The sequence below is a fragment of the Adiantum capillus-veneris genome, chromosome 24 (genome assembly GCF_014529385.1).
Source record: "Adiantum capillus-veneris isolate H3 chromosome 24, ASM1452938v2, whole genome shotgun sequence".
Taxonomy (NCBI): domain Eukaryota; kingdom Viridiplantae; phylum Streptophyta; class Polypodiopsida; order Polypodiales; family Pteridaceae; genus Adiantum; species Adiantum capillus-veneris.
In genome coordinates this window covers 22081226-22104747 of record NC_140954.1, presented here as the reverse complement: position 1 = coordinate 22104747, position 23522 = coordinate 22081226, and the positions used below count along the sequence as shown (strand labels likewise).

General features: G+C 43.9%; 1 protein-coding gene across 1 annotated transcript in view; it reads left to right on the top strand.

Annotated features, from left to right (window-relative positions):
* The first annotated feature begins 4473 nt into the window (after positions 1-4473).
* The window catches only part of LOC147426069 (FGGY family of carbohydrate kinase), a 76641-nt gene continuing 57592 nt past the window's right edge, over positions 4474-23522 (top strand). Inside the window, exons 1-2 of the mRNA XM_086498707.1 lie at positions 4474-4635; positions 4901-4980. Coding sequence (XP_086354833.1) covers positions 4581-4635; positions 4901-4980 — 135 coding nt within the window. The 5' untranslated portion in view covers positions 4474-4580. The remainder of the gene's footprint in view (positions 4636-4900; positions 4981-23522) is intronic.

Sequence of the window (23522 nt, the reverse complement as noted above, 5' to 3'; positions counted from 1 at the left end):
ACAATACACTAATCACTTTACCCTAATCCTTAAGGAAGTGATTTGGCTTTAGAAATTAGAAATCACTGCTCATAAACCACAACACTTTAACCTTTCAACATTGTTGGCTTCCTTTGTTTCGTATCACGAGGTAGCTCATAAGGCTCGAGAAGAAACACGAGCACTTTCCACCACCCAAGCTTTAAATTGTTTTCACGTTTTCTTGAAACATTTTTCTCTTTGCTAAAACAAAGATTGGAAAAAGGAGTGCTCTAAAGAGCTCATGTTAACATGGACACTTTTCACCATCCATTTTCTTAGATCTTTTTTGTTGAAACACAATATTCTAAAACTAGAATTTGAAGAAAAGGCATGCTCGAAAGAGCCCATGTTAGCCACCACCTATTTTCTCAAATGTTCTTATTGAACACGATATTCTTGAGCCTTTCTCTTTTTTAAAACCAAAATTGGGAAAAAATATGGTGCTCTAAAGAGCCCGTGTTATCACAGACACATTCCAGCTTGATAATATTTTGGAGCCTTTTTCTCTATACTAATACCAAAGATTGGAGAAAAGGTGCTCTAAAGAGCCCGTGTTATCACTGACACTTTCCAACTTGACAATATTCTGGAGACTTTCTCTCTACTAATACCAAAGATCGGAGAAAAGGGGTGCTCTAAAGCCAAAGATTGGAGAAAAGGGGTGCTCTAAAGAGACCAGCACCTTTGAGCACCCATTTTTGAGATAATCTTCTTTAGAGCAGAATATTCTTCAACATTTTCGTCTCCACTTGCACCAAAAACTAGAGAAAAGGTGTACTCAAAGGTGCCTATATAGAGCTTTGCATGAACAAATAGATAAAACAATAGCTGGTTGCATAACTATCCTCGTTTGATCAATTTCAAAGAAGACAAATCAATATAGGCCTATTTCGTGCATGGTTTCTATGTCAAACATCAAATTCACAAGAAGTGGTCAATGGTGACATACACTAACGTGGAGGAAATTTATTTTTTTGGATGTGTCCTTTTAGCAAGCAAGCTCAGTAATCAAAATTAAAAATGGACCTGGCAATCCATTTGGCAGAAATCTTGATGGCCATATGTTCTATGTTCAAGATGCCCAACCCTCCTGCAGTTTACAGTTTTTAGGAGTCTACCTTATATTCCGCCTGCCAATGCTCTTGGAGAGCCTTTGACTGACATACTTGCCCTGTCCAATCTTATAGCTTTGTACTAGTCTCCATCCTGCTTGTTGCTCCATGTAAAACAAGTATCGTCAGAGACATCAACAAGTTTGTGCACACTCAAGAGATTGTTCCATCTTTCAAAATAGGTTGCACTTTGTTTTGATGAATTTTAATTCAAATGGGACTGATCCAAAAGTGAGGCCAACCAGCTTTGTGGTTATTTTTAGACATGAGTAAATGTAGCAAGACATGTTTATGACCTGAGAGAAGGAGGGAAGAGTCTACCTTATATTCCACTTGCCAATGATCCTAGAGAGCTTTGACTAACATATTTGCCTTGTCCAATCTTGCAACACTATAGCAGTCTCCCTACTACTTGGTATTCCATGTAAATCTAGTATCCTCAGAGACATCAACAAGATTGTGCACACTTAAGAGATTGTTCCATTGGTTGCTTTCCGAATGTGACACAACCTGACCCTTTAAGAGACACCTATCATTAAGCTTTTCAACCATATGGAAGGCTCCAACCACTAATGAATTATTAGGCAGTTGTTTTCTTTCTACCCAACTTTGTGCTCTTTTAGAAATGGGGTTAGGAGCATACAAACTTACCAAAGTGTAGTTTAGAGGATCCGAAAACATATAGCAATCCGATACCCTTCATCAGACTTCTACACATGAGTGACTAGGTTGCTAAGCTTGTTGCTTAATTCAATGACTGCGCCCCCTCTTCTTGGAGTATGATTGGTGCAATGCCAACTATAGTTAGAATTGATTTTGCAAAGATTAGTAGCCAAATAATTACTTGCAATTTGAGTTCCTGTAAGCATATGAAATTAGGATTTAAAGATAAGTCTTGCATCCATTTTTTGACCACCATTGGTCTAGAGTGATTAGAAAGATCCTTACAACAAAGAGTTAATGCTGTAAGTTAGGAGCCTTAATTTATTACTGCTTTTAGTGGGTTTTGCAGGATCAATAGAGGCTCTATTGGGGTAAATAAAATTTTCCACTTTTCTCTTGGGTTTGGGGGATACCTATTTAGGAAGAGATTTTTCCTTTGCTCGTGTCATGAGAATGTCAATAGAAGCGAAAGGTGATTAAGCCGAAGCCTTTTTAGTTTCTTGATCCTTACCTTCAAGTTCATTGGCAAAGTCATGAGTATCCATGTTGTTCTACTGCAGTGCTGAGTGTCTTTAATCACTTCTCCCTCACTCTCAAAGTCAAAGAGACCACGTGCCTTTTCAAAAGGGCTATTGGGTTTTGGTAGGTCATCTAGAGCTTGCCGATCAGAGGCTTTAGAGGAAAGGTCTTTCTCAGGGGCATCCTCTTGCAGCTGCTCGTTCTTTGTACCTTAATGATGTTGAGGGGGTATTGAGATTGAGCATTGGTACTTGGACTTAGCTCATCCACATTAAAAGGATCAAAAACATCCTCCAGAAGCACATGAAAAGGATTAGTATAAATTTCCTAATGGGCTGCTGGTTTTGTTGAGGGTTTTCCTTTTGGGTACACTGGGTTGGTTTTTTGAAGCTTGGTTTGCACAAAACAGGGCAATCCTTAGTTGTCCTTGTTGGAAGCAATGATAGCATGAATCAAGGAGATTCCTATATAATAATCTTTGCTCATGCATGAGGAAGCTAGTACTATCTTTGATGGGGATAACTACTTAAGGGGTTTACTGATGTCCACCTCTATCAATAGTTGAAGGTCGCACTTGGGGTTAATCCCTCCTCTTCTTTTTTTGTCCCAGAACTTTACCAACTTGTCCTCCTATATTTCTTAGCAAGGGATAGAGTTCCACATGGAGATAAGGAAAATCAACCCACACGGGAACCTTGATAGGTTTGTCACCTCTGGGATTAAAACCCTTATACCACTTGAAAAAGGAAAGGGGGATATTTTTTGACAATCCATCGTCCCTTTTTGATTACCCGCAGGGCACTCTTTGCATCCTCAAAGAAAAATAGATAAAAATTGTTGGGCAAATACTGGGATATGTTGTGGGAATACATTTACGTTCTTCCAATTGTGGGCTATCCAGCTCTTGAAAGTTTCTAGAGGGGGCCTAGGCCCATGGCAAAGGCCTATATGTAGTCTATCCTAGGTTGAGAAAACCAAGACTCAAGGTCCTCCTTATTTATAATGACAACATTTTCATCTTCAGTTGTGGAGCAAGTATCCTGTACATCAACACCCACATTTATCTTGCTCAAGGAGATGATGTTGTTTCTAAGGTTGCTCAATACTAGGAGGGTTAGCATACCTAGTGGGCATAGCATTAGGGTGAAATTGCAAATCACCTAAATGCATCCGAACAACATTTTTCTCAAACTGACTCCAAGGGTTGCCAAAATAAAACCATGGGCTATTTTGAAGAGAGAGACTAGATCAAAGGTCAACGGTCTCTTTATTATTAATTATATAATGATGGAAGAGAGGACCACCACACCTGAATGTTTTAATGAAAACACTTTCATCTTCACTTATGGAGCAGGTATCTTGTACATCAACACCCACATTATCTTGCTCAAGGGGATGATGTTGTTCCCGAGGTTGCTCAATACTAGCAGGGTTAGCGAACTCAATGGGCAAATCATTAGGGTGAAATTGCAAATTACCTGTATGCAACTGACCAACATTTTGCTCAAACTGACTCCAAGGGTTGCCAAAACAAAACCATGGGCTATTTTGAAGACATAGAGTAGATCCAAGGTCAATGGTCTTTTTATTATTAATTTTATAATGATGAAAAGGAGGACCACCATCTGAATGTTTTTTGTCATTTTCTCTTCAAATAATCTACACATGTTTTCTATGCATGAAGATCAATTAGGAAATTAGTTCTTGGAGTAAGAATGTCATGTTGTTCAACCATTGCTCCCTTCATGCTTGGCCTCTTGTTTGCGATTGAAGGAAGAATTTTTATCTATGTAGGGCAACAATGATAAGTTTTTTATCCACGCTTGCTCAAAAAGTAGGATGGTTGGTTTCCTCTTGCTCGTGAAATGGACATCCTCCCTATGTTGTTCATTTTAAAGCAAAGTCTTCATTTTGATATTGTATGCATGAGCTTCACTAGTTCATGCTATATTAGTATCTCAATTTGGAAGTCTAGCAAACTCAAAAACCAAGAAGACCTTACGATTGCATTTCAAGTTCATACCATGTTATATAAGTGTGGAAGTAAATATTTGATTGGGTTCAATCACACACTTGATGCATATAGCTAAGCCAGCCTTGACGTTTGGTACATGTAGGGTTGATGACACATTGCTTGCATTTTGTAAGCAACCCTTTATGGTTTGATCTCTTTAGCGTTCCATTGGTGAGCTTGAAAACTAAAGAGAGCCCTTAGGACTTTCATATGTTTTGAGACGCCGGCTTTTTAGCCAGACGGAGTTTGCCATGGTTGGTTCACGATACCTGGGCGTGGACGTCGGTACAGGAAGCGCCCGTGCAGGTAAGAGAGAGAGAGAGAGAGAGAGAGAGAGAGAGAGAGAGAGAGAGAGAAGCTCCTCCCAGCTGGTATGGAGGAGAGGGAGTTGTCCCAAGACATACAAGCCACACAGGTAGCCATGCATATGCTTACAGATACCGACCATTATGGTTGATTATTTACAGAGATGATGTATTGTAAGCAATTAGATTCATTAGTCAGCATTTGCTCGTGTGCCATTGCAAGCTAGTTTTCTTGTTGATTTTGACCTTGGTCGATGCTAGTGCAGGAGTCTTTGATGAAGAAGGGAAGTTGTTGGGTACTGGATCAAGTCCCCTTCAAAGATGGAAGGAGGGAGACTTTGTAGAGGTAAGCTATGGCAAGCTCAAATATTTGAACGAGTTTCGAGCATGTAGCCTCTCACTTTGTCTTGGGAGGGGCAAAGTTGTGATTAAAAAACAACAAATTTATATAAATTCATATATTTATGTATGTGTAAATAGATAAATAAATATATAGACGAGAGAGAGAGAGAGAGAGAGAGAGAGAGAGAGAGAGAGAGAGAGAGAGAGAGAAAAGCCCTTTTTGTTGTGCGGCCTCTGCCTACGTGTGAGTGGCCCTTTCTCTTCATCGGCCTCTCTTCTTTACTATGGCTGTCTCTGTGCACCTGCTTCTTCTTCCTTTCCCCTTTTGTGTATTGGTTTTCGGCAGGTGATTTTTTTGTGCTTGTCTTGTTTGACACATGTTGCTTGGCTTCTTATTTGCTTGCGTTTTCTTTCTCTTGGCTTTGCTTCTTTTCTTTTTGTGTGGTTTTCTTGTTGCATGTGTATTGGTGGTATGTGCTTCTTGTTGCATGTGTATTGGTGGTGTGTGCTTCTACGACCTTTCAAGGGCCAAGTGCTAGAGGAGCAGCCAAAGGTAGAAGAGATAGAGGAAATGCTTCAACTTGAGTAGATCACAGCACACAAGGAAAGGAAAGCTAGTCCGGACTCTTAAGAACTACTCTGCTCTTGATGCCAAGTGGATCGAGGACTTGGTAGATACTCCTCAATTGTTAAGAGCTTTACCTCGAGGCTTTTGGATTGGCAACGACCTCTCCAAAAGTGCAGGCCGATTTAGGCATTTCTTGTTGTAGTGCTTGTTGCACAAGAGGGGAGCCACTATGCTCGCTTCTTACAAATTGGGAATAGAGTCAATTGATTATGGCTTTGACAGTTTTTGGGGCGCTGAGCTGTACTTTGCCTGGTGTCTGCTATCTATGTTATGATTCAGTATAAAATGGATTTTTGCAATAAACATGTTGAATCTTGCTTTTTTTTATTTGAGTATGTGAGGTAGAATGTCTGCAACATTTTATCTTTGTTTGTGCTGGTGAGGTGATGATGATGAGTCTAATGTATCGAGACGTCCATATAGAGGACAGTGAGGCTTAGATGTGATGGCTAGAAAGATGCATTTAAAGTATAGTGAGGACCAAGGTGTGAATGTGGTTGATGATTATGGTTCAAATTCCTGTGTGGATGTACTAGGGGTTTTGCTAGTGCATGCTTTGTTAATGTAATCGCTTGTGTGGATGGTCAATGGCATGTCTGCATGGAGTTAGTGTCTACTAAATCTTGGCTTTATGTCTATTTTGGGGGCGTAATGGAGGACGATCACTCTCCTTTATTTTGGGGGATACATAAGGAAATGGTGTTGTGTCACTATTGACCGGAAGAGGGAGGAGGTGATTAGAAGCAAGAGCCAACGACCAACTCTGAGCAGACTCGCCCATGAATGCCAATGTGATTCGTGGGGGCTGTACGGATAGATGGGGTGATATATATATTATATATCATGTGCACACGCGTGCGCGCTCACACACACAAGACAAGCGGAAGGTATGTGTTATGATGCTAGAGAGGAACATGTAATACAAGAGTGTGTAGGGGATTGCTATAGAGTTGTATACAAGAGGCAAGACTATACTTGATATAATATATATCGTGTGAGTAGTATGCTTGATATAATTTATAGGCAAGCGGAAGGTATGTTTCATGATGCTAAAGAGGAACATGTAATACAAGAGTGTGCAAGGGATCGCTATAGAGTTGTATATACAAGAGGGAAGACTATACTTGATATAATCTATATCATGTGAGTATATATAGAGGCAAGTGGAAGGTATGCTTTGTGATGCTAAAGAGGAACATGTAATACAAGAGTGTGCAAGAAATTACTATAGAGTTGTATACAAGAGGCAAGACTATACTTGATAGAGAAGCTTTATACAAAGGATAAGCAAGAAGCTCTCACTAAGGCTTGCCAGAGAGATACTCGCATAGTGAAGATACACTCTTGACATGATTTACAATGAGGTGTGGCCACCTTTATATAGAGCAGTGTAACAGGGAATAGAGGGAACACAGCCTCAGCACTAAAGGGCACGGGTACTTTAATGAAGCCCAAGCGGTGGGATCGACGACAGCGAAGTTTGGACACGGAGATCGAGACGTGCGCAGCCGTAGGATGCCGGGGTAAACCAGGACACCAAAAGGTAAACTTGGAGGGGGGCTGTCCAAATTTATTTATCATTTGCCGGTTTGCCCATATGTCAACTTCCCTGTCGCGGGCATAGCGGTTAGTGCATTGGGCTTTCATGGTGGTGGCAAGGGTTCGAGTCTCCATTCCCGCGATGGACGCCCATTTTTTTCCACCCTCAATCCCCCTCGAGATTCCTCCTTTCGACTTGCACCGCCGATCCCATCTCTTTCTACTCGTGCCTTGGAGTGCCGTGGGGAACACAGCCCAAACGTTCCGAAACGGCGTTTCGGACAAGTTCTGTTCCTGAAACGGAGATGGGAATGGAACGCCGTTTCGGAACGAGGTATAACCGGAATGGTGTTCCGGCGGTGTTCCGGAACGGGGGGAACGAGGCGGAACATGAGGCGGAATGGCGTAACTCAGGGTGAAATGGCCAAAAATAGGCATTTGGGGGGGAAAAAGTGGGCTTTTGGGGCTGTTCGGGGAACATATTTGGTGCAGTTTGAGGGCAGGTTAGGGGGCAGATTTGGGGGCATTTTTGGGGTTGTTTAGGAGTTTATTTGGGACTAAGCTGAATGGAGGTAATTCAAGCCTTACTCTAGGTGGACGTTTCGGCACAGACCCCGTTCTCGTTCCGCCCCCCCCTTCCCCCGTTCCCATCCCGTTCTGGACCCTCCCGTTCCCGTTCCCCGTTCCCGTTCCGGGTAACTATGATATAGAGGGGTACAGTGGGTTGAGGAGCACGCTAATGCCTTGGTGGGCAAGGTAGTGGATATCACTGTACAATAGTGGGTATCACTTTACTCTCGTGGTTGTCATTGTACAAGATCGACATGTCAAAAGGTGGTGATAGATGAAGAATCTTATCGCACATGCTTTTTTCTAGTCACATAGAGCTAGCATAGACGTGGTGTATGACATAAGTGAATGTCACTTATAAGATTCTTCTTACGTGGCTAAGCAATGATATCATCCTACCTCGCCTGTGGATCGAGTCAGTTCTTCTCGTTGGGACACGGTAGTCGAGATTATCATTGACGGGTCCGACGGTTCCTCCTTCCAGCTTGGATAGCTTTATGTTGCTAAAATGGTGCTTCATTTAGCCAGATAGAAATGTTCTTATAGCTTCGTTTTGGATGGCCACATTGGTTAGGTTGAATTCTTGTATATATATGTGGGAGTTCAAAGATTCCTGTCTAGTGGTGGCTCCAATACCTCCTGGGTTTAGATTAGGGAGTGAGGGCTGTTTTGTGGTTGTGCCTGGCCGTATCTGAGGTATGTACCTGTTCTCCCAATTTTCTCCTCGGTACCCCAACTTCTATTCTTCGTTGATTACGAGTGGCCGGCTGAATACTATCTCTTGGGATGAGATTGTTCCAATGGTATTGGACTAAGAGGAGCTGTTCAATACGGGGAAGAAGTCAGGCTTCGAAGCCTTGGCCGGTTCTTCCAACAACAAGAGACAAAAGATAAGAAGAAAAGCAACAACACCAAAGACAAGAAGAGTGATGCCGAACGGGAAGCCCTGAAGGCGGAACAACATTGCAACAATTGCGGTGAGAAGGGACATTATTGGAGGAAGTGTCCGAAGCGAGTTGGAGATGCTTCGACTTCTTCGACGGTAGTGGTGTAGTCACCAACCCTTGTTCATTTGGAGATTCTCCCCTCAGAGGACTCTCCAGGACATTGGAGGTTGAATTTATTCTTGTTGCGGATCGAGATGATCGTGATTGGATTATAGACGGTGGTGCCTCACGGCACATGACACTTAACATGCGGCGACACTGTGGTACCATCTTCATTGGCAACAAATCTGAAATTCCTATTTATAGCGAGGGATCTATGGAGTTGATTCCACACGGTAGAGTGGGTATGCATACCTCCAAGGTACTTTTTGCTTCGAAGCTGGGATTTCATCTTATGTGTGGAAGCTTGGCATGGAGGTGATTTTTATAGAGGATGCGGTATCTATTCGGGATCGGCAATCCGGTAAAGAGGTCAGAGGGGGCTCAATGGAGAACAAACTCTACAGGCTCCATGCTCTTTTTTCAGCGACATGGATATCCACGGGTGATCTTTGGCATTACAGATTTGGTCATTTGAACAATGATGCTCTTTGGCTTGCTTTTCGTGAGCATATGCTTGTTAAACCTACTTCCATCCTATGCCTATGTGAATTGTCCCTAATGGTGCTACTCTCACACACTCTAGTGGAAAGCAACCCTACACTTTGCATGACTACCTATGTGCCACCTACATGCCACTCTCTCACATAAGAGTGCCACCTCCTATGCCATGTATTAGGACATGTGGCTCAACATGTGGCTTTAGGCTACACTCTCATAGTGCTATATAAGCACACACCTCATTGTACAAATTATACATCTTATCAATCTACTTATTTTGTACTTGTGTTGCCCACGTCAGGTATTAGATTAGCACATTAAGTGTCACGTGCACATCTAACCCTATGTGTACGTGGACAAGCTACAGCAGGACCGGGGTTTAGTTCAGTCAAGTCAGTCTAGAATAGGAAGTGATCTGGCACTTTTGTGAGTCTGTTCGCAGACCGTGCATGTCCAGACTCCAGACACTTAGAGTAGATGCATTTCCTCTGGTTGCACACAGCACGATCATGAGCGTTACCATCAGAATTCATTAGAATCCATCAAGAGCATTTTCCAGTGCATTAAACCTATTTTTCCTATTTTGACATTTTTCACTTATTTATTAAGTGACTTTTGTTGGAAACTAGGTAGGGTAATTCCACTAAGTTTGTATATATAGAAACCTAGCGCTAGCACTTTCTGGCAAAAGAGGTAGCAGGAGCATTGCTCAACAGGCAACTTCTCAAGCAAGATCACTAAGACCCTTGGCGTTTTTCCTCTCAAGGTTAAGCATTAGCGATTTTCAGCATTAAGCATCAGTAAGGAACCACTAGCGTTTTCACCTCCTTAAACCTGGCGATTTCAGCCCAATGAACCAGTGTTTTTCATCAGCATGAGCCAGCGTTTTGCAGCAGCAGAGACAGCGTTTTTGCAGCAGCAAATTCAACAACCAGTAGCCAGCGTTTAAACTTTACAGCTTGGAAGGGCAATGTTTTTCAGCAGTCAGCCAATTCAGCGTTTTGTCAACAGCCAATTCAGCGTTTAAGGACAACACGATCAGCGATTTGAAGATAGCATTGACAATGTTTTTGCGATAGAAAATCAGCCCTGTCATCGTCGACAGTTGCAGATTCGTCAAGCATTTCCAGGCATTCGGTTTTCAGCCATAGTCTCGTCATCGTCGGCACCACCGTCCGCCTCGACATAACACCACTTAGATTTGCATCAGCATCTTGTACCAGATTGTGCAATCAATAGAATAGACTTCTCTCACCATCGAGAGAAGGGCCTTCGGAGGAGGGTTTGACAACTTTTCTGGTGTCGTATTCTTCTCTCTCTATCTCTTAGTCTCAGCACCTTCATTCACAATGTTCATCCACTTTGTTTGTGTCCACTGCACTCTCTCACTAAAGGAACGGAAGGCTCTCCCTTCCGTAAGTAAAAGGAACCTTGAGCACAGTTCGGAGCACTCATCTTGAGCAAAGTTCAACATTCACTTCCGCTGCATCTTACATTAACTTAATGCCTGAATTATGAACACGACTAATCATGATCCGCTTTAATTAGAGCCTTACAAGTGGTATCGGAGCGTTAAGTGTAAAGGCTATGCCTCATATGCTTGGCACATAAACATGAGCTCTTAATAAGAATAAAGGCCATTTTTTAAATTGGCATTCAATGTTTCTTGTTCTCGATCGTTTGTAGAAGCTTCACCTCGTGTCACTTTTTCCTCTCCCTTGCAAGCCCTAACGGGTGCTATCATTAAGTGATCTCGCCTTCCTCGTCATCACGCCCAACACACAGGTTCTACACACAACTGCCACAACTACTCTACGTGCTCCTCAGTGAGCTCGATTTCACCCCAATCTATCGCCATCACCAACGCTGCCCGCACCTTGTGCCACTGTCACAGGCTTGGGTACCCCAAAGACGAGAATCCGACACGACACACGAGAGAATCACTTAAAATATTTCACGACTTTAAAATCGCACGCGTTGTTCCGTGCCCAGAGAGATTGGCCCCAAAGAATGGCACCCCTTTCGGTATTTCTTTTATATTAATGCTCGATCAAAGTACAACTCCCGCGGATCCTCGACTCTCAGACTCTGCGTCCAGATGCTCTACACACTGAGGCCCTTCGGCTCCTGATGCCAAAAGCAGAGCCCCAAAAGCAGTTAAACTCAAAAGCAATTGGTTCAAAAGCTTCTAATTCAAAAGCAAAGAGTCCCAAAAAGCAACTGGTTTTCAAAAAGCTGCAAAAGCCTCCGGCACAATTTACGGAATTTCGTACAGCAGCCATGTTAGCCACCCAGTGCGTTTTGCGGGAGTCCGTACTGTTGCCACATCATCAATCTGTGTCCGGGTAGTGTTGCCACGTCATCAGTTTGTGACAGCCATTGCATTCCTTGCACACATGCTACTTTGTCAGCATTTTTTGAATATTTAGCACAGCTACAATTTCGGCGGCATCAAGCCCTCGATAAGCAATTTGACCGAGTTAAAGAATCGCCTTGGTATTGATGGCAGTTTCAAGTTTGTTGTAGCAGACATGCTCAATACACTCCCCTTGGCCCCACAACGGCTTCTCATCATTGTTACCTTGCTGGACCTGCTCACGCCAAGAACGACATCAATGGTCTGCAGCTTATTGTTTCCCGCTGCTTGAGTATCTGCCCGCCAGAATAGCTTAATTGCTAGTGAACCTGCTTGGCCCCACATTGCCTTGGGTCTAACTCTCCACACCTAAGCTCCGACGTCCGCCACAACTTTGTCGACGTTATCTCTGGTCATCAACTTATTGCTACCCGACGCTTTCCATATTGCATCCAGATCGGCGTTCATCATAGTCACAAGGGACGCATTCCGGGATGGGGAACAGGGGACGGGGCTCAAATGGATTTTGAGTGTAAAAAAGAGGACGGGACGGCAAGTGGGGATCGGAAGCCCGAAAAAGGGCGTCCCCTGTGACTATGGTGCCATCCATGCCGCATCGACTCCATATCTTAATGTGGAATACACAAAGGGTTTCAACTTCAACCTTTCACACGTTTGTTTTTTCTCATCGAACTAGCCATCCGAGGATTGGCCGCTTTCCGTCCATTGCTGCCCAGCCTTGCATGCTACATTGCCACGAGTCACGACACAAAGCTTGTTTTCAGCACGTAGCAATCGAGGCACCCATCACACGTGGAATTGAAGCCTCTATTTAAAATTTAAATTCACATTAAGCTTTACAAGTGCATTGAGCCTTATTTCTATCGAAGAAGAGCTTCCCATAGAAGGCGAAAAGTGAATCTTTTGAACTTCATTAGCCAACATCATTTTGAAGTGATACATTGCTATGTATGTGCCTAAAAGGAAGGAGATGATCATCAAGGGGAGGACGATACAAGCAAAGTTAATGACTAGCATCATCACCATTATGACGACTACGACTCGACGCGAATCACATTACGCTAAGGATGCACAATGAATACCTACGTACTTAAATTACTCTCTACACTTGCATGATGTATCCGAATGTGAACAAAACATGCTGTATCTAGTTTTAGAACCATGTTTATGTATCCAAATGTGAATCCATGTGTCGACCTTAGCAAACCTTGTGTGAACCATCATGCACTGTAACAGGGAATGGGGGGAACACAGCCCAAACGTTTCGAAATGGCGTTCCGGACGAGTCTCGTTCCCGAAACGGAGATGGGAACGGAACGCCGTTCTGGAACGGGGTGTAACCGGAACAATGTTTCAGAATGGGCGGAACATGAGGCGGAACGGCGAAACGCGGGGCGGAACGGGCAAAAGCAGGCATTTGGGGGGAAAAAAGTGGGCTTTTGGGGGGCAAATTTGGGGCTGTTCGGGGAATATATTTGGTGTAGTTTGAGGGCAGGTTAGGGGGCAGTTTTGGGGTTGTTTAGGAGTTTATTTGAGACTAAGCTGAATGAAGGTAATTCAATCCTTACTTTAGGTAGACCGTTCCGACCCCGTTCCCGTTCCGGGGCCCCCCCCCCCCCCCCCCCCCCCCCCCCCTCTCCCCGTTCCCTTCCCGTTCTGAACTCTCCGTTCCCGTTTCCCGTTCCTGTTCCGGGTAACTATGCCATCATGACCTGTTGAATCCATTGAGATCCAGGCATGATGTATCATAAGCAGTCCGGATGAAATCAGGTTTAAGGAGCGATTGTTAGGGTTAAACCTACTTTCATCCTATGCCTATGTGAATTGTTCCTAATGGTGCTACTCTCACACACTCTAGTGGGAAGCAACTCTACACTTTGCATGACTATCTATGTGCCACCTACATGCCACTACCTCTCACATAAGAGTGCCACCTCCTATGCCGTGTATTAGGACATGTGGATCAACATATGGCTTTAGGCTACACTCTCATAGTGCTATATAAGCGCACATCTCATTGTACAAATTATGCATCTTATCAATCTACTTATTTTGTATTTGTGTTGCCCACGTCAGGTATTAAATAGCACATTAACTTAATGCCCTAATTAGGAACACGACTAATCATTATCCGCCTTAATTAGAGCCTTACACTTAAAGGCTTATCAAATGTTGGGAGTAAGCATGGGAAATGCATTACTTATATTCGTGGGAAGCAACATTAACAATCTATTCAGAGGCTTGCTACACGCCGAGCCATTGCCGTTTTGGAGTTGGTTCACACCGACCTTTGTTACCTATGCAGGGCCCTTCCCTCGGCAAGCCTCTCTATTTCATGTTGCTGGTGGATGATTTCAGCCGCTTTACTTGGGTATACTTTCTATAGCACAAGTACGAGGCATTTGGCCTCGTACTTGTGCTATAGAAGTACTTGTTCTTGAAGAGGCATTTGGCCTCTTCAAGAATTGGCGTTCTCTTGTGAAGAAGGGAAGCAATTAAGTGTAGGAGACTATTTGATCGGACAATTGTGGGGAGTTTACCTCCGATGCATTCATTCAGATTTGTGCGAACAATGAGAGCTTGCAAATACCGGATCACCTTCAGAGAATGGAGTTGTGGAGCGGAAGAATAAGACAGTGGTAGAAATGGCATGGACCATGCTTGAGCATCGAGACTTGCCAAAGTCTTATGGGCCGAGGCAGTTGTGATGGCAGTGTTAGGTGCAGCGGAATGAATGTTGTATTTTCTCAAGATTAGTGATCTTTTTTTGCTCAAGGTTCCTTTTAGTTCTTAGGGAAGGAGAGAGCCTTCCGTCTTCTAGAGTGCTATGATCACGAACAAAGAGAGTGGATATTGTGCGTGCAAGTGAATGAGACTGAGAGAAGGAGAGAGAAGAGATATGACACCCGAGAGTTGTAAAACCCTCCTCCGAAGGCCCCACTCTCGTCGGCGAGAGTGGTCTACTTTGATTGCACAAAGGTGTACAATGTGAATGCAATGGACTGATGCAATGGGACTATGCCGGTGACAACGACGACGACTGGATGGCTGAAATCTGTGGTCTTCTAACTGCTGAATTTCGGGACTGTTTGTTTTGGCTGCGTTTTTATGGCTGAAAATGGGGGAACATCTACAACCGTCTAGGGGCTGATCTGCTAGTGTGTCATAGGCTGAAAACTGCGAGAATCCAACTGCTGAATTCTGCGTTTTTGCTATTGCTGAGCTGGCGTTTTTGACAAGGCTGGAAAAACGCTGAATCTGCAAGTGATGCTTGCGTTTTTGTCAAGGCTGAAAAACGTTGGCTGGGATGTATATGATGAGGTTGGAAAACGCTAGGCAAGAGGACTTGTAGGCGATGGCTTGCTGGGAGGAAACGCCAAAGGGAATGGGAGAGGATGGCGATGGATCTGATGCTGAGGGGGGTACTGCTAAGAAGTTGCCTGTTGAGCGGGAAGCTCCTGCTGCTTCTTCTGTCAATTACTGCTAACTTGGGTTTGCTTATATATTAACTTAGCAAAATTGCCCTACCTACTTTTGTTGGAAAGTCACTTAAAAATAATAAGTGAAAATAACCAAAAATAGGAAAATAGACTAAAGGCACTGGAAAATTCCCCTAACTGATGCTAATGGATTCTGATGGGAATTCCAATGATCATGCTGTGTGCAACCGGAGGATATGCATCTATGCTAAGTGACTGGGCATGCACGGTCTACGAATAGACCCACAAAAGTGCCATATCACTGCTAATCTAAACTTGACTTGACTAACGGGAACCCTGCTATGGTGTAGCTTGTCCACGGACACATAGGGTTGGGATGTGTCACGTGACAAACAGTTCATACCATAAATGGATCTCCAATCTCTTCAGTTCCAGGGAAGACCCTATTCAAAGCCTATTTTGGTAAGAAGCCTGACGTCTACCACTTTCGGATTTTTAGGAGCGATGCTTATGTCCATGTACCGAAGGAGCAAAGGGGGAAGTTTGACCCCAAGTCCAGGAGAATGTTTTTTGTCGGCTACAACTCTCTTTCCGTGGGATATCAACTTTATGGTCGCGAGAAGAAGGATGTTGTACTCGGCCGTGATGTTGTCTTTGATGAGTTTCTACCTTTAGAGGGGGCTTCCGCTCCTAAGTCTTCCATGACGACCTCCAATTTATCGATACTTGGAGACCTAGAATTTGTTTTGCCTCTTGATGAACCCTCTTCTCCTACCCCTATTCCTGAGGCTTCGGAGGAGAATGCACCCATTTCCAATGGTGCAAATCACAATGGTTCTCATCATAGTGTAGAGTTAGAGCCAGATATACCAGTAGCTCTTCCTCTGGGGAATGTTGCTAAATTGGCTTTATCTTACAGAAAAATAATTCTAAATGAATTATTGGATTTATAAGTGAGAGGGTTTTCTCGCTTGGAACACCAAGGAAAAATAATTCTAAATGAATTATTGGAATTTTAAGTGAGAGGGCTTTTCTCACTGGAGACATCCGAGTACAGAGTATTCCTAGTGCGTCATTTAAAGTAATGACGGGAACACTGAGAACGGGAATATCTGTAAGGCCACCAGGAACAGGTACTTCTGATGCGTCACATCGGATGGGTGACAGGGAGCATCAGAAAGAAGTATCCGACCATCCGGGAACGGACATCTCTGATGCGTCATAGGATGGGTGACATAGAGCATCGTGAAGGAGATTGTACCGTAAGTTCGGTAGGAAAGGACTAGGTGATGGGTATCCCTGATGCGTCACAAGGTGGGTGACGGGTGCATCGGAAAGGGAATATCCATAGTCGGGAGGAAATTCCGAATTGTGTTAGAATTGTGCACAAGGAAAAAGCAAGCACTTGAATGAAGATGGGTTCAGAGGAAACTTTGAGGAAAAACAAATGCTTTTTGAGAAAGCGGGATTGCCTTTCGGGAAAGCAGATGCTTTCTCGCGAGGAAGTCTATGTCTGCATTGCAATTGTGCATGTGATTCCATCCAGGGACGCTTGGGAAGAGCTGTGAAAGCATTGTTTTTAACTTATAAGGTTTTATTGAGTTTTTGAACAGATTCAGACCATTTTTAAAGGTGACCGACCGCCCACTTAATAAGTGGGCAGCCATCTGATAAAAAAGGCAACAGATCAGCTCTCTCTCTTTTTCTGGCAGAGCACCGAAAAAAAAAAACGAAAAAAAAAACCCGGCCGCGATCTCTACGCGAGCAGCTATTCGTGCCCGTGGCTAGGAGCTATAAAAGCATAACATGCCCTTACTCAAAGAGGAGGACCAATCTTTGCAAAGAGGAGATGCTGCTGCAAATTTCAGCTGTAAAGAAGACGTTGCAAGTGATGCCCATGGCTGCCCCAAGTGTACCAGATGTCGCCAAGACCCAGTGCGCGAGTTCCCTCGCGAAGTGCCTACGGAGCGTGTTTCCATCGCGACAAGCTGCTGTTTTTCTCTGATTTCAGCCCCTAAATGTCGTAGACGGGGCTGATTTATGAGAAGGAACCGCAGAACACACCTCTTTTGTGTGTAGGATTGGAATATAGGATTTTCTATGGAGAGATCTCTTCCGGGGAATTGCTTTTCGAGAACGGAGTTGCGTTTCGAGCGTCGAGACTTTGAAGGTAACGATTTTCATGTTATGAACTCTGAGTATTTGTTTGCAGGTGTACTTCCTCTTAGTGAGGGAGTAGGAGCAGAGGAAGGTATGAGCCTCTGCAGGAGAAAAGCGCTCTGAGAAACTAGAGCTAGATCAGCCCAGGGGTTTCGTACCCGAGTTTGGGAAGTAGATCCACGGATCAGAGAGAGGTAGTCTCTCAAGTTGTGATCCGGAAGTTGGGATTCCCAAGTAAAGAACTTCGTGTCCGGGAAAGCAGAGTTGTTCTGCGGGAAGAGGACTCTGGAAATAGAGTTCTAAAAGAGAGTTGCAGGGATGTCATGCCTTGAGTCTCGAAGGTGAGATCCAGGGGCGAGAACCTTGGTTCTCAAGGATTTGGAATAAGGAACGGAAGTTCCTTGGAATAGGGTTTTGCCCTAGGATTCGGAAGCCGAGGCTTCTGGGAACCTTCAAGTCTTATTCTAGAACGAACGTGGTAATACGTTCGGTTCAAGTGCTGGTATAGACTTCTCCTCAGTAATAAAGATACTATTATGGGAGGGACCAGCCCATCTTCTGGTCCCAGTACTGTGTCGATCTTCTCACTTTATCTCTCTCTCTCTCTCTCTATCTATTTCTCTCTATATCCTCTAGCTTCAATATTAAGTGATAAATTTTATTTATCCGAGTATATTTTATATTGCTATGCGCTCCCGTTTGTGACAGTGGTTTCAAAGCATGGTCTCCTCTCTAATAAAGATACTATTACGGGGGGGGACCAGCCCATCTTTTGGTCCCAGTACTGTGTCGATCTTCTCACTTTATCTCTCTCTCTCTCTCTATCTATTTCTCTCTATATCCTCTGGCTTCAATATTAAGTGATAAATTTTATTTATCTGAGTATATTTTATATTGCTATGCGCTCCCGTTTGTGACAGTGGTTTCAGAGCATGGTCTCCTCTCTTTCTCTGTAAAGGAGGACGACTCTGGGTAGATACGGGAAGAAGCCATGACAAGCCAAGAGAGAAGTAAGCAGGCGGAACCCTAAGTCCTGCAAGGTAAAGCTCGCAGAGTTGAATTTTTTTTTTTCTTCTGTGCAAGAAGTCGACACAAGGCTTGGGATTCTCTGAGAAGGCGACAAGAGCATGATGCTCAAGAACCTAGAGAATCCAAGGAGCGGAATGCTCGAGATTCTTCAGAATCCAGAAAATATCCATGAACGTCAATCCAGAACTATTGCCATGAAATCCCATCATTCCGGGAAGGATATGAAGAAGGTCTCTAGACCTAGGAACACTTCCAGTCAAGTTTGATACTTTTGACGGAAGGGAAGATGCCCCAAAAGCTACTGCTTTGATTCGACAAGTTTGAAGTTGCCTTTGCAAACGGCAATTTCTGAAAAAGCGTCGAAGATGAGGCATGCGATTAAACACCTCAAGGGGATTGCAAGTACTTGGTGGTATACCAAAGCTCTGCAAGGAACTTACAACAAGACTTGGATTCAATTCAAGGCTGAATTTTTCGACAAATTTTTTTCCTCTACACTTTGAGGAAGGCATCCAAGAAGATTGGGATGGGTTTGCCCAATAGGAACACGAGTGAGTCAAAGCAAGTAGTGGTTCACTCTTGCCAAGGTAGCTCCACTCTCGATCCTCTCTGAGGAAGGAAAGATGAAGAAATTCAACAAAGGACTTTTGCCCGAATTTTGTAGACACATCTGCATAATACTTTGCAGCAGATGGTAGAGTCAACAATAAAAGCTGAAAGTGTATACCTTAGTGTACATAGAATCCAATCCCCATAGTGGGACGGGAACCATTGAACACAGAAAGTTTGGAGTAAGGGAATTCAATCTAACTCTTGGGTTCTTGAATAGAAGACCCTCGAACTTTAAGTGAGAGGGCAGGTTTTCAATCAAAGTTACATCTTTGCGGAAATCATAAAGTGCATTGTGCTTGTTTGCTCTTTTGCACGAGGTATGGTTATGTCTAACCGAGACTACTCACTCTCGAGTGTTTATGAGAGCAGGATCAAATTGAAACATTGTTTTCTGAGATGAATTGGTTTGCTTAACTAGCCGGAAGGTCGACTATTGATCTGATATCCGGTAATTCTCGAACAGATTGCCTGCTACTGCGGGTAGGAAATTATGAAGGAACCATTGTGAGCTTTCCAGCAAAGAAAAGCTTTCATTAAGCTTGAGTACCTTATGAACCAACACCCCTACCCGGTAAGGGAAGATATGGTAGTGCTTTTCACACAAGTGAATGAACTCTCTTTACGAGGGAAGGAACAAGCGACGACTACGGCCTGTGCTTGAGAAATCCAAGGATTAAAATCCTAGATTATTTATGAGCGGGTTTTGCTCTAAGATCGAGCCAAGGGATCGTCAAGTTGAGCATCTTCGCTCTAAGGATCTTACGAAGGGAAGGTAATTTCCCATGTTCGTCGAAGCTCTAACACAGCTTAAGAATTATGTACACTTTTGAGTACATGGGATAACACACGAAGATGCAGACCTATGCCAAGGAACCGGATGAGAGTTTGTTATACTCTCTTGAGCGCCTTTTTGCGCGCAAGGATATTCCGACACGAGAATCTCTATTTGAGATGTGTTCAGTAGAAGGAATTTGAGTTTCTCTACGGAGAAGAGGTTTTTTGATGGTCGTTGATCATTGAGTACGCTATGTGCTTTTACCATTACAGTAGCAACTTTTGGTTGCGGTATATGTTTCTCCATGAGCAGATCAAGTAGCATTTACACGTTGCTAGAATAAATTCGAACTATTATGTTCGTAAGAATATAGTTCGCCAACCGTTTCAAAATGGTAAGAATTACATATGGGAGAACATCCCTGAGAATCAAAGAGGGTTCGCTCTATTGTGAACCGGGTTTGAATGTACGTTTAGAAAATGCTATGGCTAGAATCCTATCTGCCCGAGGTTTTGCAAATCGTCATTGATGCTCGCAAGGTGAATCATTTTTTATGATTTTGTAAGGAAGAGACGCTAATGGGCGTCAGGAAATCACTGTTGGTGGTAATAACTCGTAGGAGGAAACGATTGGAAGGAAGTGCTGTCGTGCACAAGAAATCTTCGGATTGGAACCGTCCGCCTACGTTGAGCGACGGCCTGGAACAAGAACCTTCTTTAAGGTGATCGCAAATTGTGGAAGAAAGACATCGAATTTAATGCTCTATGACTTGTGCATTCCCTATGTGGGAGGACACAAGAGGTTTAATACCCTCTGGACTAACAGCGTAGGATTATGCGCAAGGACAAATACCTAGATTGATTTCTAGGAAGATTATTCTTCTCGAATTTGAGGACAGAATCAAGTTAACAGAGTCTTAGATAAGGAAACTTTGGATCAGAACAATTGGCCTACCCAAAGCAAAGGCCCGGAATAAGAACTTACTTTGGTAAGATGACACACTTGTTCTGCCATAGGAAGATTCACATGAGCTTAATGCTCTCGACATGCCCTATACGGGAGGACAGAAGAGGTTTAATATCCTCAGGACTAATAGCGCAAGGTTATGCGCAAGGACATAGACCTAGATTGATTTCTAGGAGGTTTATTCTTCTCGGAATTGAGAAGGTGGAATTGAGTTATCAGATTCTCGGATGAGGAAACTTCCAATCTGTTGGAAAGACGCGAATGACGAGTTCTTACATGGCTCGTAACTTTAATGAAAGGTGAAGGATATCCTCGAGGTCCTAGAGGAAAGACATGAACCGGTAAGGTAAGTATTGAATTATTGAATTTTTGTTTAATTAAATTTTTAAGTTCTCTTTTGAGAAAGGACTAGCTCAACTCACCATTGAGCAAGATTTGGAATCTTTACGGTTTCTCCTTGGCAGTTCAGTTGGACCTCTACAGTTGAGGACAATTGTTTATAAGTGAGTGGGATGTTGCTAAATTGGCTTTATCTTACAGAAAAATAATTCTAAATGAATTATTGGATTTATAAGTGAGAGGGTTTTCTCGCTTGGAACACTAAGGAAAAATAATTCTAAATGAATTATTGGAATTTTAAGTGAGAGGGCTTTTCTCACTGGAGACATCCGAGTACAGAGTATTCCTAGTGCGTCATTTAAAGTAATGACGGGAACACTGAGAACGGGAATATCTGTAAGGCCACCAGGAACGGGTACTTTTGATGCATCACATCGGATGGGTGACAGGGAGCATCGGAAAGAAGTATCCGACCATCCGGGAACGGACATCTCTGATGCGTCATAGGATGGGTGACATAGAGCATCGTGAAGGAGATTGTACCGTAAGTTCGGTAGGAAAGGACTAGGTGATGGGTATTCCTGATGCGTCACAAGGTGGGTGACGGGTGCATCGGAAAGGGAATATCCATAGTTGGGAGGAAATTCCGAACTATGTTAGAATTGTGCACAAGGAAAAAGCAAACACTTGAATGAAGATGGGTTCAGAGGAAACTTTGAGGAAAAACAGATGCTTTTTGAGAAAGCGGGATTGCCTTTCGGGAAAGTAGATGCTTTCTCGCGAGGAAGTCTATTTCTGCATTGCAACTGTGCATGTGATTGCATCCAGGGACGCCTGGGAAGTGCTGTGAAAGCATTGTTTTTAACTTATAAGGTTTTATTGAGTTTTTGGACAGATTCAGACCATTTTTAAAGGTGACCGACCGCCCACTTAATAAGTGGGCAGCCATCTGATAAAAAAGGCAACAGATCAGCTCTCTCTCTTTTTTTGGCAGAGCACCGAAAAAAAAAAAACGAAAAAAAAAAACCCGGCCGCAATCTCTATGCGAGCAGCTATTCGTGCCCGTGGCTAGGAGCTATAAAAGCATCACATGCCCTTACTGAGAGAGGAGGACCAATCTTTGCAAGGAGGAGATGCTGCTGCAAATTTCAGCCGTAAAGAAGATGTTGCAAGTGATACCCATGGCTGCCCCAAGTGTACCAGATGTCGCCAAGACCCAGTCCGCGAGTTCCCTCGCGAAGAAGTGCCTACGGCATAGAAACAGGGGATGGGGGGACGCGGCCCATTTATGCGGGGACGGGACGGGGGACGTCGGGACGGAGACGGGGACCCGTTTTTGGGACGTGGGGACGTCCCTCACAAGGGACGGGCAAGGGGACGGGTCCCGGGACGCGGGTCCCCGGTGACACCGCCGGATGGGACGCAGGCAGGGGGCGGGCTGCAGCCAACAGGGGGCGGGATATTCAAAATTCAAACACTGTTTAAGCGCCCACTTTTTGGGGGGGTTTTCAAATTTCAAAAGCACCCTATTGGGGGGACTTTCAAATTTCAAAAGCCCACTTTTGGGGGGCCTTTCAAATTTCAAATTTTTAAGTGTTTTTTAAAGCGCGTCCCCTGTGGTGTCCCCTGTCCCTTGTTTTGCCACGTCCCCGAGACCCGTCGCCGTCCCCATGTGATTATGGCCTACGGAGCGTGTTTCCATCGCGACAAGCTGCTGTTTTTCTCTGATTTCAGCCCCTAAACGTCGTAGACGGGGCTGATTTATGAGAAGGAACCGCAGAACACACCTCTTTTGTGTGTAGGATTGGAAGAGAGGATTTTCTATGGAGAGATCTCTTCCGGGATCTCTTTCGAGAACGGAGTTGCGTTTCGAGCGTCGAGACTTTGAAGGTAACGATTTTCATGTTATGAACTCTGAGTATTTGTTTGCAGGTGTACTTCCTGTTAGTGAGGGAGTAGGAGCAGAGGAAGGTATGAGCCTTTGCAGGAGAAAAGCGCTCTGAGGAACTAGAGCCAGATCAGCCCAGGGGTTTCGTACCCGAGTTTGGGAAGTAGATCCACGGATCGGAGAGAGGTAGTCTCTCAAGTTGCGATCCGGAAGTTGGGATTCCCAAGTAAAGGACTTCGTGTCCGGGAAAGCAGAGTTGTTCTGCGGGAAGAGGACTCTGGAAATAGAGTTCTAAACGAGAGTTGCAGGGATGTCATGCCCTGAGTCTGGAAGGTGAGATCCAGGGGCGAGAACCTTGGTTCTCAAGGATTTGGAATAAGGAACGGAAGTTCCTTGGGATAGGGTTTTGTCCTAGGATTCGGAAGCCGAGGCTTCCGGGAACCATCAAGTCTTATTCTAGAACGAACGTGGTAATACGTTCGGTTCAAGTGCTTGTATAGACTTCTCCTCAGTAATAAAGATACTATTATGGGAGGGACCAGCCCATCTTCTGGTCCCAGTACTGTGTCGATCTTCTCACTTTATCTCTCTCTCTATCTATCTATTTCTCTCTATATCCTCTGGCTTCAATATTAAGTGATAAATTTTATTTATCCGAGTATATTTTATATTGCTA